The 14,480-nt window shown below is 38.7% G+C and overlaps 1 protein-coding gene across 3 annotated transcripts in view; it reads left to right on the top strand.

Moving 5' to 3' along the window:
• Acsl (Acyl-CoA synthetase long-chain) overlaps positions 1-14,480 on the top strand; it is a 49,823-nt gene that overhangs the window by 7,065 nt on the left and 28,278 nt on the right. The window contains exon 1 of one of the 3 annotated variants that reach the window (XM_064035034.1): positions 3,638-3,794. The exons of 1 other annotated variant lie outside the window; for it this stretch is intronic. Coding sequence is in view for 1 of the 2 variants with exons in the window: in XM_064035033.1 (XP_063891103.1) it covers positions 14,436-14,440 (5 nt within the window). In the remaining variant the exon portion in view is untranslated. Of the gene's footprint in view, positions 1-3,637; positions 3,795-14,358; positions 14,441-14,480 lie in introns of those variants that run through there. One more of the 3 variants, XM_064035033.1, reaches the window with a different exon arrangement.

The following is a 14,480-nucleotide window of genomic DNA, read 5'->3' as shown; positions in this document are numbered from 1 at the left end:
CTGTGGTCTGCGGGGGCTCTTAGAGCCCCCGCAGACCACAGACTTTTTTATCGACTTAGTCGGCCGACTAAAAAATCGTCATGTGTGCGCGTGTGGTAGGAAGCCAATACTGATTATACGGTCGGCCGATAGTTTGCCGACAGTTTAGTTTGAATGGAATCGGGAAGCCCATCAAACTTTTTTATCGGCCGATACCAAATCGTCATAGTGTGCGCACTTGCTTACATCTGCGTACTGATTAAGAGCCTGACCAAACTATCGGCCGATAAAAAGTCTGTGGTCTGCGGGGGCTCTAACACTTTGGACTGGTGGCTGCACAGCACATGACCGCTGTGTCTTGTACCCGACCATGTTTACTGACACACATAGATTACGCGCCCAGCTTACTATCCTTGGAGTTTGTACTGTAAGATGGAAAGATATTATGTGTCACATTGTTTGTTACTCAAATAGACTTATCAGTAATCGATTTGTTGACTGGGTGGATGATGAATCTGTACGATAAAGCGTTTTCGAGACAAAATAACTGCTAATCTAATTTAAGAGAAGTTATTTATTTCTATGTAGTTTTTGAACTTAAATCTACCCTGTAATGATCGATATGTATTTTAGTTCGATAGCAATTTCCGGTGCCAAACATTTTAACCCCCATTATGGCGAAGTGTTTTGGCCTTCAAACTTGCTGCCAACCGGATGCCCGCAGTAAGTGACCACCATAATATTTAAACGCATTATCTTGTGGGGGATGTAAACGAGAGAACAGTCCACCCATATTTGATTACACTGGAAGTAACGCCCGTCCCGTCTATTCTCGTCCGGGAGTACGGACTTCGCCCCCAGAACCGAGCCCGGCCATTATCCCATCGTCCCGTCTGCGCGAGAGTTGCTTTCCGGCGAGTACCATCCGTTTGTAGGGCGACCACACGAAGGGTACTGGTGTTACAGTAACAGTATTGAACGATTTTGCAACAAAAGTTACATAAATACGCCACAATCAATTAACCTCAACAAACAGTTGAGCTCACGTCGAACTCTGACCGCTGGTTTTATTATGTAATTGACATTCCGAAACCACAAGCATTAATTTATTATTATTTCCTAGTATCGCGCATTCTGTTTGATCATGTGTATTTTCCGGATCACTGGTTCCTGTGTATCTGGTGTATACCTATGTTTAGTAGGAGAACTAGCTTTATTTGCCCGTGTACAAAACTGAAGCAAGTTTTAAGCTGTACACACGATGTTCCCCTGTTAAGTCGACCGACCGACTGAAGCTCGTAAGTAGTTTCATAAGTGTGCGTCAACGATGGTATTAGAAAAGTTTGTTTTGAATTCAAATATTAGTGCAATAACCTTGCTACCAAGATTGTTTTTATCTGTAGCTCAATAACGTGATATCTTTAAATAAGTTTGTCTGCTTTGTTATTTTGTCCTCATAACCGTCTGTCCTTTCCTTTTTGTTTAGTAGTTGTTATTTATATTATGATCTGATCTTATCTTCGCGAATCATTCAACCGTAATGATTCATTCAATTAGAACGAATCTCTTGTCGATATCGCGGCGGTCTGTTTACGTACACATATTATATTGAACGATCTTACTCATGGGAGCGTTCAGTCAATTCCCAGATTGAATTGCGTCACTCATTCATTAACAAGGAATTGCATTTCCTTGTATGTTACGTCGATGTTACTCTTTAGTCTAGAGTTCAAAGTTAATATATTATCAATTTATCCTGTATGACTGTTCACGCTATTTTTTAAGAGTGTAAAATCCACAAGTGCAACAAAAGCATTAAACAAATGACATATTATTCAACATATGCGTTATAAAAAATCTGAAGAGTTAATCAGTAAGTGCAAAGTCCGGAACGTCTACGAACAACAAAGAACATGGTTACTGCACACGGAGCGTGCTTAGGTCATTCAGCCGCACGTTTTGCCCATTGTCTCACGTGTGTAGGAGTCTTTATAACACAACAAATAACTTGTCATCTTATATCCTCCGCACCATTAGCTCTTATATCATCGAGTTTAAAGTTCAGTTTAGCTTGTCACCTTCCGCAGGATGTCCCGATTTGTTGTTAAGGAATTATTCTATTCGCAGCTTCTGTAATGACAAACAATCGGTTTTTATTAAGCTCATTAAACAAGTAGGATATCTGTTATCGTCGTCTGCCTAATTTATTGGGAAGTGTCTGCTGACTTTGTATTACTTCCCAAGAACCTTTGAAAGAACCCTACGATTGTAACATGAAATGCCTGATAAAACATGAAGTTCTCAAGCAATCGTTTTGTTTCATGCTGAAACAATAAAAGCTTTGCTCCACAATGTAATTATTATTCCAATATTTGAACATTCAATAAACAAAGGAGTCGTGTCTAAAGAAAATCTAACATGTCTGAAAATAACTTCGATCTCCAGGGGCTGTTTCACGAATGCTTACAGACTCATGCTGACGTCATCAAGCGAACACTCAAGATCTGTGTTCTTCATAAACTCCAATTTTTCTTATTTCTTGACTCACTCAAGATTTCAGGAGATTTATTGGATTTTTTCGTACTGGCACTACCAGTAGACAGAGCAGTGCTTATCTTTATGATAAGAAGATAAAAATCAATAACAGACTGAAATAAAAATCTTTAAGCAATACTCCTTGCCTGCGATCTCCGAAAAATATTAGAATTGGTATGCATTACTGGTTTATTATGTTTACCAACATCCTCTTTTATAATGTCGTTCTGTATGCAGATCGGCTTTGCACTGAAAGCCAAAGCCAGTCAATTGCGGATTAGCTTCGTCGTCCAAATAACAACCGGCGTACACCCTGTTAGGCTGTCGTGGGGAGGGTGACCTTCTATAACCCACTACGACTACATTCGGAGTTTGATTAATGGAAGCGGGTTGGACGGCCGGCTGAGTGCAGATGCACCAAGCTATAGAGATGTTTGTACTCTCGTATTGATGTCTGGCGAGCCTACCAAGCTTTCGCAGTCGGTTTTGAAGTCGAAAGTCTGATCAGGGAGCTAATTCTATGGAGTGTTTAAAATTACACACTCTTTAAAGCTCTATCCCGTGAAAATCTTCCTTGTAAAATATTTGCTTCATATAACAATAGTCTTTAAATTACCCCGATGTGAAGTTTTATGATAAAACTGACTAGCTGCTTGTTGTATGTAACTCTAACTTGTAATCACGAGAAAAATACCAGCCCATCATTATGTGAAGTAAATTATGTATAATGACGCTTGACGTTGTTTCCTAACGCGACTTATTGTTTTCGCTTAAAATTATGTGTCCAAGGTGAGATCAATCACCATAAATGGCAGTTCTGAAAGCTATTTTGAAAGACATGGTTTTGATAAATATTTTTATGCGTAACAGAAATGCGGTGACGTAGGGAGTCTGGATGATGTATCAACAATCACGGCCACGTGTGGCTGTGTATCGCACGATCACGCCACCGCGTCTACCATGGGCTCCTAATTCACTTCTATCTAAATCGCATTCTGTCGCACTCTCCGATTCTTTCAAACAAGATTGTTGGTTTTCGTCCGCGTGAGAAAACAAGTCGAGTTCGCCACACGTGGTACAGTCCCTTCACCGTTCCACGTCACTGGTGCTTTTCGAGTTTCGACTCAGTTTCCGAACGCGCATCGCGCCGGCCGGACACACCGTGCGTTTGCCGAACATTAGACTAAAGTTACTTTTTTTTCTCTCTTTTATCGAGTGGCTGTGATAGTCGTTAAGTGATATTTTAATATAGTTCTAGGTTACCAGTTACTGTTAAGCCGGTAAGTGACTTAAGTTTATTACAGTCATGTGTTACCACGTGAAGTACAAAGTTTAACCGCGTTTCGAACAGTTATAATTACCCTTGTTAAGGGTTCTTAGCGATAACATAACGCATAAGATGAATTAAATTAGTATCGTAGATCAAATAATAGTAATCGTGCGTTATCGTGTGTAAACAAAGTTAAACAAACTATTCATTATTTTATTTTAGAGAATGCGCAAACCGATTGATAGCAATCTTTTCGCACCTGACTTTATTTGTAATTGAACATAAAGTTAACAAAGAGGTCTGGCGATTGGCTTAACTTTTTTATGCTTAGCGTCTAGAACTTTCACATTTGAAGTTATTCTACAGTATTTTTTTTGCGGGTAGACAAATAAAATTATTTTATTAGGAAAAATCACCATTAAAGCCACATGAATGGTGTAGAAACCCCATCAATGTGTTTTACTATTCTTACTCAATGAACACATCAACATAGACTTATGTTTATTTAGACAAGGCGGATATTCCCGAGGTCAATACCTTGCGAATAGTACCCGCGTCATTCGCATAATTTGTACGATACATTGTGTCAGTCATTTCTAATGATATATCACCACTTGTCGAAAATCCTTATCTAGTGTAAATATTTAACTTCCTTTCATTTTTGGTTGCCAAATTGTAATAGGTTTGTTCGGTACACAAAGGGTTAAGTTGATCAAAATTGGAACATGAGGTTGCTTCAGTTCTCTTCGACTTTTTTAACTTCATTTATGTCAGCTGATTTAACTACAAGCGTTTTCCTTATACCAAACTGTCATGCATTCAATATCGTATTTTTTTTTTTTCAAACACCTTTTCCTTGATGATTTGGAGTATTTCTAAAAGATGTTTGTCGAAGTCTTGATGTTGACTCTGTTGGTTGGCAACACAACCCATCTCACCCATGCTCATGACGACTGTTACTTTCGCTTTTAAGCAATTTAATGATTATGACCGCTCTCTTACCTCTTTTGAGTAGTTCTTGAGACCTCAAAAAATTTCATTTTTTCATTCTTTTTTTTTTTTCAATTTTCGTAAAAAATTAGATACTGTTCCGATGACTAAATGAACAGTTAGAACTAATTCGAACTTGACCAAGTTCTAATTGAATCGTCACAATGTCAATTGTATTGTTATTTTTAGCAAAGTACACATAAATATGTATAAGTATTTCGAATTTAAATACATAAGTGGGTAATGAGTCAATGACTACTTGAACGAGGTCATCCTTCTTTTAATTATTTATTTATTTTAGAAGATTTGCATAAACCCCGCTATTCAGACGTTTCTGCTTTCGCGTTACCTAGTTCTGCAGAAGTTTCTCCTTTCTGTATTATTCTGAAAGCTGTTGTAATGATAACTGTCTTCAAAATCTTCAAATACATCTTAGTATTCAAGCGGTTACGTGTTAATTTTGTTTGCACCTCAACCCCTGCTCCCCTTCTAATAAAGCGAACCTTGACATTGAATGTAAAAGGCCTTGGCCGGATACACGCGAAACTGTTTAGAATTTTCGTTTTCTTAAGATAAAATATACGAAACTGTTGGCAGGTATTGTCTTTTAAGAAGCTCAAGAGAAGGGTACAGTATATTAGGTACGTACACATGTTTATTGACGCATTTTCCTCCTTTCGGATATTCTCGTATGTCCTTCGTGGTTTTCTAGCTAATGAGTGTCATGACTGGGTTTTCGTCTTCACACAAAAATTTATCAGATATCTATTAATAATCCTTACACAAGTTTCCAATTGTTTTACCCTATGTGGATGGCTACTCGGTCACTCAGACTTCACATAATGCTCTCGTACATTATAAAGAAAATCGTATCTTTATCAGCTTTTTAATTTTAGTTCTGTGTGCTTTTAATTTTCATCAGTCGAGTGATTCTCATCAGCGCACTCCGAGATTAAATAATTCAATTTACTTATCAACATCACGTATGAAGCTGTTGTTCAATAATTGGTATTCTGTTATCGCATGTTATGTTATGACTTTATATGCAATTATCATCGATACGGTTTTAATTTAAATAAACACCTCGTAAATCTCCCACAGATAATAGAGGACAGCGCGTATTGTAGCTACCAGGCGATAAGAAATCACGAGGTGGTATAATGGGTCAACGTGATGATTTATCAATAGCGTGAATAGCCGAAAAACAAAAAGTAGTGAACTAAGTATTGTGCTTATACACTTGAGATACTGTCAGACGTGCGCCTTCTTCCTACACTAGTGTTTTATGCACAAACACAGGTATCACCTAAGAACGCCTTCATGACGGCGAATACGCACAGAGGTCATTGATCCGATCCTGCATTGTCTGGCGCGCCTACTCTTTCACTACCACTGATGAAATGGCCCGCTTAATTAAATACACACGCCATAATGCATAGAAACAGGTGTGCGCGTAATAATAATATGAGAATATAGTCACGCGGCAGCAGGTACGCAATTACACATGGCCGAGAAACCTTAACACGTTATCTAACTGTTGCGTGTATAATCTATAGACTAGTGCACCAGTGTTTTCACTTAATGTGAGTAAATACCCACTTTCCAAAAAGAATGACAAAACAAAAAATAAGGGACAAAAAGACGCAGCAATTCAAACATCCTTATAAAATTAAAGCAAACAAAAGTAGAATGTTTTATTCAAAGTCTTCAAACACAGCTGCCGGAGTAACAAAGTAACAGAAATGTCTTTATCAGAATGTTAATAAAGATGTTTTATTTTTACTCTTTTACGCACATGGGTTCCTGGCAACTCGAGTACGGTACTTAGAATTCACAAGGCGAATTCCGTGGAAGACCGAAGTGTCCTTCTTGTTTGACTCGACTTTGATCAGCAAAATAAGGTTACGAGGAAAGACTTTGGAACTAAACAACAAAATAATCATGGACAATATTGCTGTTTTGCTAAAGAACGACGTTGTCTTATGTATTTTTTATTTAATGTGACTTTCATCTTCTTTTCGAGGTCATTCTTTTTGCTGACAATCTTCATTTTTACGCATTTTCCTTTTAGGTGATACCGTTTCAACAATCCTCGTAACTTAGCATCTTAAGTCTGGACATCCAACGCTACTTGTGGTGTCCCAATATCTAAAAATAGGTTTCTGAAGGCGACACTCCGCTGTGGAATAATAAAGTGACCTTTCGAGCTATTGAACTTTCAACCGAGGCTATCAGTTCGGCCGATTGTAGGTGTAGAGAGACGGTGGTATCATGTTGTTAACCCGCTGATAACCCAAGAATGGTAATACAGGCGCCGTAAGGACACTCACGGACGGGCCGTCGCTTGGCGGATACCGATACTGATAAATTGATTAATAAACATGTTTTTATGCACTGAAATGCATTATTGCTATCAATAATTACTGATTATTAGAAGGAAATGCTGTCCCGTTTCTCTTATCGATAAGTTATAAATATTTTTTTGTTTCATAATTTATTTTAATAACATGGTGATAACTTGAATGTAAGAGTTAGTAGAGTAACTCCTTTTGGTGGTACAATTTAGACCCTTTCTAGACTTCTTTTGAATTCAATGAGTTCCTTGACTCACCTTATACCAATGTCTTGAGGGATTAATACACAAAACATAATGTATCCTTTAGTTAAATATAATTTCAACTCTACACATGTGCACAGTGCAGTGTACCGTAGAAATTATGCAGCAACACGAAATTGAGTAACGCGGTCAGTTGCACTCGGCCCCGTCGTACTAGTGTTGCGATCGGTATTTCATATCGACATTGCTAACGGAGACCACTCGGATTTCGATACCGATTCCAATATTTGCGTATATTGGATCGAGCTAAAAGTCTCGAGATTTAAATCTTGCTCAATCTCGTCGAGGACATGAGTTGAGCCATTTCGTATGATTTGCGTTATATTTATATGGAGCATGTAATCCTTATGTGCTTGGGCGACGTCTCGTTGCTAGGTCCCGTTAGAATTCTAATTTCCTTTAAGCCTTAATACGTATGCAAATTCAGTCTCGGCCCTATTTCTTTGGCCAAAATGCTCAATTTCAATGTAAATTCTATTACCCCTTACAAGTACATCTGTATCGTCTCTTAGTATTTAACTTTTTTGGGCGTTCGAGGGTATCATTAGAGTCGGTGAGCTTTGGGTCATTGCTCTCCCGTGGTCGTGAGTTTGAGTTTATCTCGTTATTGTAGTGCATTCTTTCCAAATATTTGGTCTGTTCGTGGAAGTAATAAATTCGCCAAACAATATACATAAACATGTAGTTCAGTAGCCATGGTCTCATGGATGGAACGTATGTAGCGGGCGTTTTAGTGTTGGGTTTATTTCTGAAAGCAATTGATTCCTTACACTAGTGTTCCATACATATCGAGATTTAAAATACTACAGGAGATGAGCGTGTTGTATATAAGTGATGTTTGGCCTTGACAATGACGCCCAATAACCATTGTATACTTATTTGATCGCTGTTTGAAAATACAATGACCTACCGAGCATCGATGTGATCATCCGAATATACGATACGATTGACGTAAATAGAAACCTATTCAATAAAATTCTATGACGAGAATTAATTTCTTAGCATCTATGATTTCAAATTATAGCCGGTTGTGTAATGGATAGTTGCAACTTTGCAGAAAGTTGCAGACAGCGACTAAGCATTTTCATAACTCCCGTCAGAGACATTTAAGTATGAATTAAGATTTATTCTGCTGATAAAATCATCTTTGTTCTTTTTTTTGCAAAAGATCCTTCTTGCAACCAGTTAATTTAAATTAAACCAAGGTTTAGATTATTTATTATATATTATATTGATAGCTGTCAATTCGGCTTCATAAGCACAAGTGCTCTCCAAATATTTTCAATTTTTCATCATAAAACTGTGATTTAGTGACTGTGAATGCGATAAAAGTGGAAATAAAGTGTTAATAGTGCCGTGTTATCGTTATCCAGCGTTAAATCTAGCTAAAACAGGCAAAAAATTGCATTTTAAAAGTGCAATTTATCCCAGTGAATTAACATCTACCCTCAATAGATTTAACTTTTATCTGCTCCACATGAAATGTTATTGTCAATGCCAAAATGACAACTGACATCTACTGTCACAGCTACGAGCCAGTGTTGCCAGTCCTAAGAAAATAATTCCGTATAAAAATGGCCCAATCGGTAGAAAAATCCGAGATGTCGGAACCGAAAAAACACTTAACACAACAAGTGTTCAACAAAACTCTCTTCTCTCCCAGACCGCGATCACAGAGTCAAACCGCCAATACCGCTACTACACCTATACAATACATAGCCAATATTGAAACTACTAATACTAATGAAAACAGCCCAAATCCAGACGAAAGCAACGAAGGCTTCAAAATGGTAACTTCTTCCAAAAAAAGGCAACGTGATAGCCCAGATGAACAAAGAAGCGAAAAACAAACCAAACTTAACAACTATTGGCTAAGCAAACCAATTGAAACGTCTAACAGTTTTGAAAACTTAGAAGTTAACATAGCTAGCCCTCCTCAACCAACAGAAAAGCCAGATAAACCTCCCCCCATTTTTGTAGACAAAGTCTCCAACATCAAACCACTATTAGAAATGCTTAACAGTGTTGCAATAAATAACTTTGAAATTAAAGTACTGAGAGAAGAACAAGTCAAAATCCAACCTAAACATCCAGAAACTTACAGAAAAATAGTAAAAGAATTGGAAAACCGGAAAACCGAATTCTACACCTACAAGCCAAAGAAAGAAAGGAGTTTTAAGGTTGTCCTTAAAAATATGCACCCATCAGTTGACTTGGCAGAGATCACCAATGAGCTTAAGGAACTAGGTCACAATGTCTCCAACATCTGGAACATCAAGCAACAAAACACAAAAAAGGCCCTGCATATGTTTATCGTGGAACTTGAACCAAAAACAAATAACAAAGAAGTTTATAAAGTTACAAAACTACTAAATTGTTGTGTAGTATTTGAACCTCCAAGACCTAAACGCAGCATACCACAGTGCGCTAATTGTCAACATTACGGCCACACGAAAGCCTACTGCCGCCGCAAGCCCAAGTGCATTAAATGTGCAGGAGATCATACTTCAGCAGAGTGCCCACGCAAGGAACGATCCGATTCAGTAAAATGTGCTTTGTGCAATGGTAACCACCCCGCAAATTATAAGGGCTGCTCCATCTATAAGGAGATAGTTAAACAAAAATACCCTCCTCTCAGGAGCAAAACCTATAAAGACAGCTCAAATCAAATTGCCGAAGGCAGCCTTACTGAAACGAAGAATACCGCACAAGAATCTCAGTTCAATAAGCCACCTCAACGTGAATACCCCCGCAAACCAAACATTAATTATGCACAAGCCGTCAAGGGAGAATACAATACTCAACGAATTGAAAAGGAATCAATGCAAACACACCAATCTGACATGCAACAACTGCTAGAAATGTGCAAACAAATCATGCTACAAATGACCACGTTAACAAATCTCCTTATCAACCTCACGACTAATCTATCACAAAATTCGACCCATTAAAATAGTTATATGGAATGCCAACGGGCTGTCAAAACACATTTTGGAAACCAAAATGTTCCTCCAAACAAATGAAATTGATATTCTTCTGGTGGCAGAGACACACTTTACAAACAAATCATTTTTCAGCATACCAAATTATAAAATATACCATACAATGCACCCGGATGGTACGGCACACGGTGGTTCGGCAGTACTGATCAAGGAAAAAATCAAACACCATGTTACAAACTCATACTGCACCGACGCTATACAGGCTACAAATATAGTAATTAAGGACAGTCATGGTGAATTACTAATATCAGCTTTATACATACCCCCAAAACATAACCTAAAGAGCGATTCATATTCTGCCCTGTTTAACAGCTTGGGGCATAGGTTTATCGCGGGGGGTGATTATAATGCTAAGCACGTCAACTGGGGATCAAGAATCACGACATCCAAAGGTCGCGAACTAAACAAATCCATACAAGAAGGGAAACTAAGCGTAATATCAACTGGCGAACCAACATATTGGCCGTCTGATCAGAAAAAGAAACCGGACCTAGTTGACTTTTTCGTAACAAAGGGAATACCAGCACATTATTTTAAATGCTACTCTTGCTTTGAGCTCTCCTCTGACCATTCTCCTGTTATAGCCGAACTGAAATATAAAACTCACCTCGTCACACCATCCTGCCGATTGCACAATAAACATACCGACTGGAAATATTTCAGAGAACTGGTGAACAGTCATCTTGACACTAATATTCCTCTTAGAACAGAAGATAATATCACAGAAGCTGTTGAATACTTTAATAACTGCATACAACAATCTGCCTGGGCAGCTACTCCTACTCTAAATGCTACACAAAAGGCCGCTAGATACCCCAGAACAATTAAAGAAGCAGTTGCAAATAAAAGAAGAGCCAGAAAGATTTGGCAGCAGACTAGATATCCCGAAGACAAGAAGATCTACAACAAACTAACCGCAGAACTAAAAGAACTGTTAAACAACTACAGGAACGAAGACATCTCAAACCACATCAAAAACCTGGATGCAACTGCTGCAACAGACTATTCTCTCTGGAAAGTAGTTAGGAAATTAAAGAGACCGACTCCCTTTCAAGCTCCTTTACGAAAAGAGACCGGAAACTGGGCAAAGAGCGACTCAGAAAAAGCAAACCTATTCGCAGAACACTTGAAAAGAGTATTCACACCAAATCCAGAGACAAGCCCTAAAACATCACTAGTCAACGAAAAACTAAGCCAAATTTTCCAACTAGATCCACCGATTAACAAAACTTCACATAAGGAAATATTGGGAATCATCAGACAGCTAAACCAAAACAAGGCTCCAGGTTATGATCTAGTTACTCCAAAATTCTAAGGGAGCTACCAGACAAGGCAATTATCTTCCTAAGCTATCTCTTCAATGCTATCCTACGAAGGGCCTTCATACCTCCCCAATGGAAAGTGGCAGAGATCATTCTTATTCTAAAACCAGGCAAAAGCCCCGATGATGTTAAGTCTTATCGCCCAATTAGCCTGTTGCCTGTGACATCCAAACTCTTTGAGATCATCTTCCTAAAAGACTGTTGCCTGAAATTGAAAAAGCAAAGCTTCTACCTGATCATCAATTCGGTTTTCGTGCTGCTCATAGTACCATCGAACAGGTACACAGACTAGTAGAAAAAATTCACCATAGCTTTGAAAATAAAATGTACTGTTCCGCAGCGTTTCTCGACATTTCACAAGCATTTGACCGCGTCTGGCACGAGGGACTGTTATACAAGGTCAGGAATGCGTTACCTATCAACTTTTACATACTTATAAGGTCCTATCTCACCCAACGGCATTTCTATGTAAAACATGGTGAAGATATATCTGGATTACACCAAACCAGCGCTGGAGTACCCCAGGGGAGCGTCATGGGACCAATCCTCTACCTGATTTACACATCAGACTTACCAACGCCAACTGGATCACTTATCGGTACTTTTGCTGATGACACGGCCATTCTTGCGTCAAGTAATGATCCTATCAGAGCTTCAGAAATGTTACAGAGAGGTCTTGATGACATATCAGGCTGGCTGAAGGACTGGCGCATAAAGGCAAACGAAGCCAAGTCAATAAATGTTTCTTTTAGCCTCAGACATGGTGAATGTCCCCCCGTAAAACTCAATGGAGTACAGATACCTCAGTCTGACCATGCTCGCTACCTTGGCATTTACTTGGATAAAAGACTTACATGGAGAAAACACATATTCACAAAAAGAAAGGCTCTTAGCCTACAAACAAGAAAGATGTTCTGGCTTCTGGGAAGGAGATCTCAACTCACACTGGAAAATAAACTACTTCTTTACAAGACTATCCTTAAACCGATATGGTCATATGGACTGCAACTATGGGGCACCGCCGCAAACTCGAATTTAGAAATACTGCAGAGATATCAATCTAAAACCCTGCGCATGATAGCAGACGCACCTTGGTACATCACCAATGAAGCAATACACCGTGATCTGAAAATAATGAGTGTAAAACAAGAGATCCTAGAAACACTTAAAAAATACAAAAAGAGACTCTCTCAGCATCCCAACACCCTGGCACAAGGACTCATGGAAACCGGCCCAACCTTTAAAAGATTAAACAGAAAAGCACCCCAAGATCTACTGTAAATAACACAGGTGTATGCATCACTGGATGCATGACACGCACGCCCCTTTCCACATTCATAACATCCAGCTAAATGTCAAGTCAGAAAGACAGACAGATTGCAGGACATAAATAATAAAAAAAAAAAAAGATTATTTATATTTTGATTTAAATTTTAGTTCGAGCCAACCTTGGCACAGTATTTTTTATCCTGGCACAAAAACAATCCAAAAAATGCATCCTGTTCGTCCAACACAGGGTCCAAATATTTTCGCACTCGCTACGAACACCTACGTGCTAATCAAAGAACTTTACATATCGGGAAGTGACTCATAGCACAGACAACAAAAGCTAAGTTCAACGCCATTCCCTCATTATGGTAATTGACTTGAATATTTAACAAAATGTTTTCTTCCGATTGTTTTGGAATGTCTTACACTGTCGATTTTCCTATTGATGATTACAAATCCTGATAAATATGTCTGTTCGGTCTGGCGAATGGGGTTTTCCTAATTACAAAACCTAAAATCACAGCCTAGAGACAATTCCTGTGTTCATGGGTTTTCCAAGCTACACGACAATGCCGTTCAACTCTCACATTTACTATGACTCAACTTTTCCAGGTCATCGTGTCTATTTCTCTGTAGCCTACGCTAAATACCCTTTATTTGCATTCATAACTTCCCTGAACAGATAAGGCAGTTCATCGTTTGGATATAAACATAACACTTGTTAAATTACGCCATTTATATCCGTAGCAAATATTTTGATTACGTCCACGTCGATTAGTATTTCAATTTAGCTAACAATCGAAAGCGTACAACATGTACTACGTCCATTCATCGTCTGAATGAAGTATACGGGTATGTGGTTCAAATTGTCAGTTGTGATCCGTGACGAGGTCCGAAGTCCATGTTTTTATTTGGTTTCAATTCGTCATGATGTCACTGGCAAATCTGGTGCTGTGTTACAATTGATCGACTGGACTCCGCACCGTATTGTGTGCCGTCGAACCTAAGCTGAGTGCACACATCAGACTACCTTGCACACAGATATTCGACATGAAAAGGCGATGCGACGAATTCGACCTATCCAATTTCAAAGTATTGCAAATGTAATATGAACATTATTATGTCGGCTATAGCGGCATGTCATTCTTTTGCGTATCAAAATAAACAAATTAGTATTTGTAACTGATGCAAATATTGATTTTAACTATAGCCTTGCTTTCATAACAGTTCAGTGACATATTTCCCGCAAGGTCTTCGATCCTCCGCAGTTTTAACTGGCGGTTGTTTGTCGTGGTGTTTGTGTGCGTTGTGTGCTGGGGTTTAATTGGGATCGTGTGGTGCTGTGCCATCACGTGCTCGTCTTTATTCCCGTGTCGTGTGTCGCCCGAATAGCCCGTGTCATCAAGCCGTCTGAGTGGGTCCTATACTCGCGTGACACATTGTATTGCAAAATGACGTGAGTAAACTTCTGATTTAAAATAACGTTTATGATGATT

The sequence above is a fragment of the Helicoverpa armigera genome, chromosome 6 (genome assembly GCF_030705265.1).
Source record: "Helicoverpa armigera isolate CAAS_96S chromosome 6, ASM3070526v1, whole genome shotgun sequence".
NCBI lineage: Eukaryota > Metazoa > Arthropoda > Insecta > Lepidoptera > Noctuidae > Helicoverpa > Helicoverpa armigera.
Note: the sequence above shows the minus strand (reverse complement) of the source record. Positions and strands in the feature narration are given on the sequence as shown.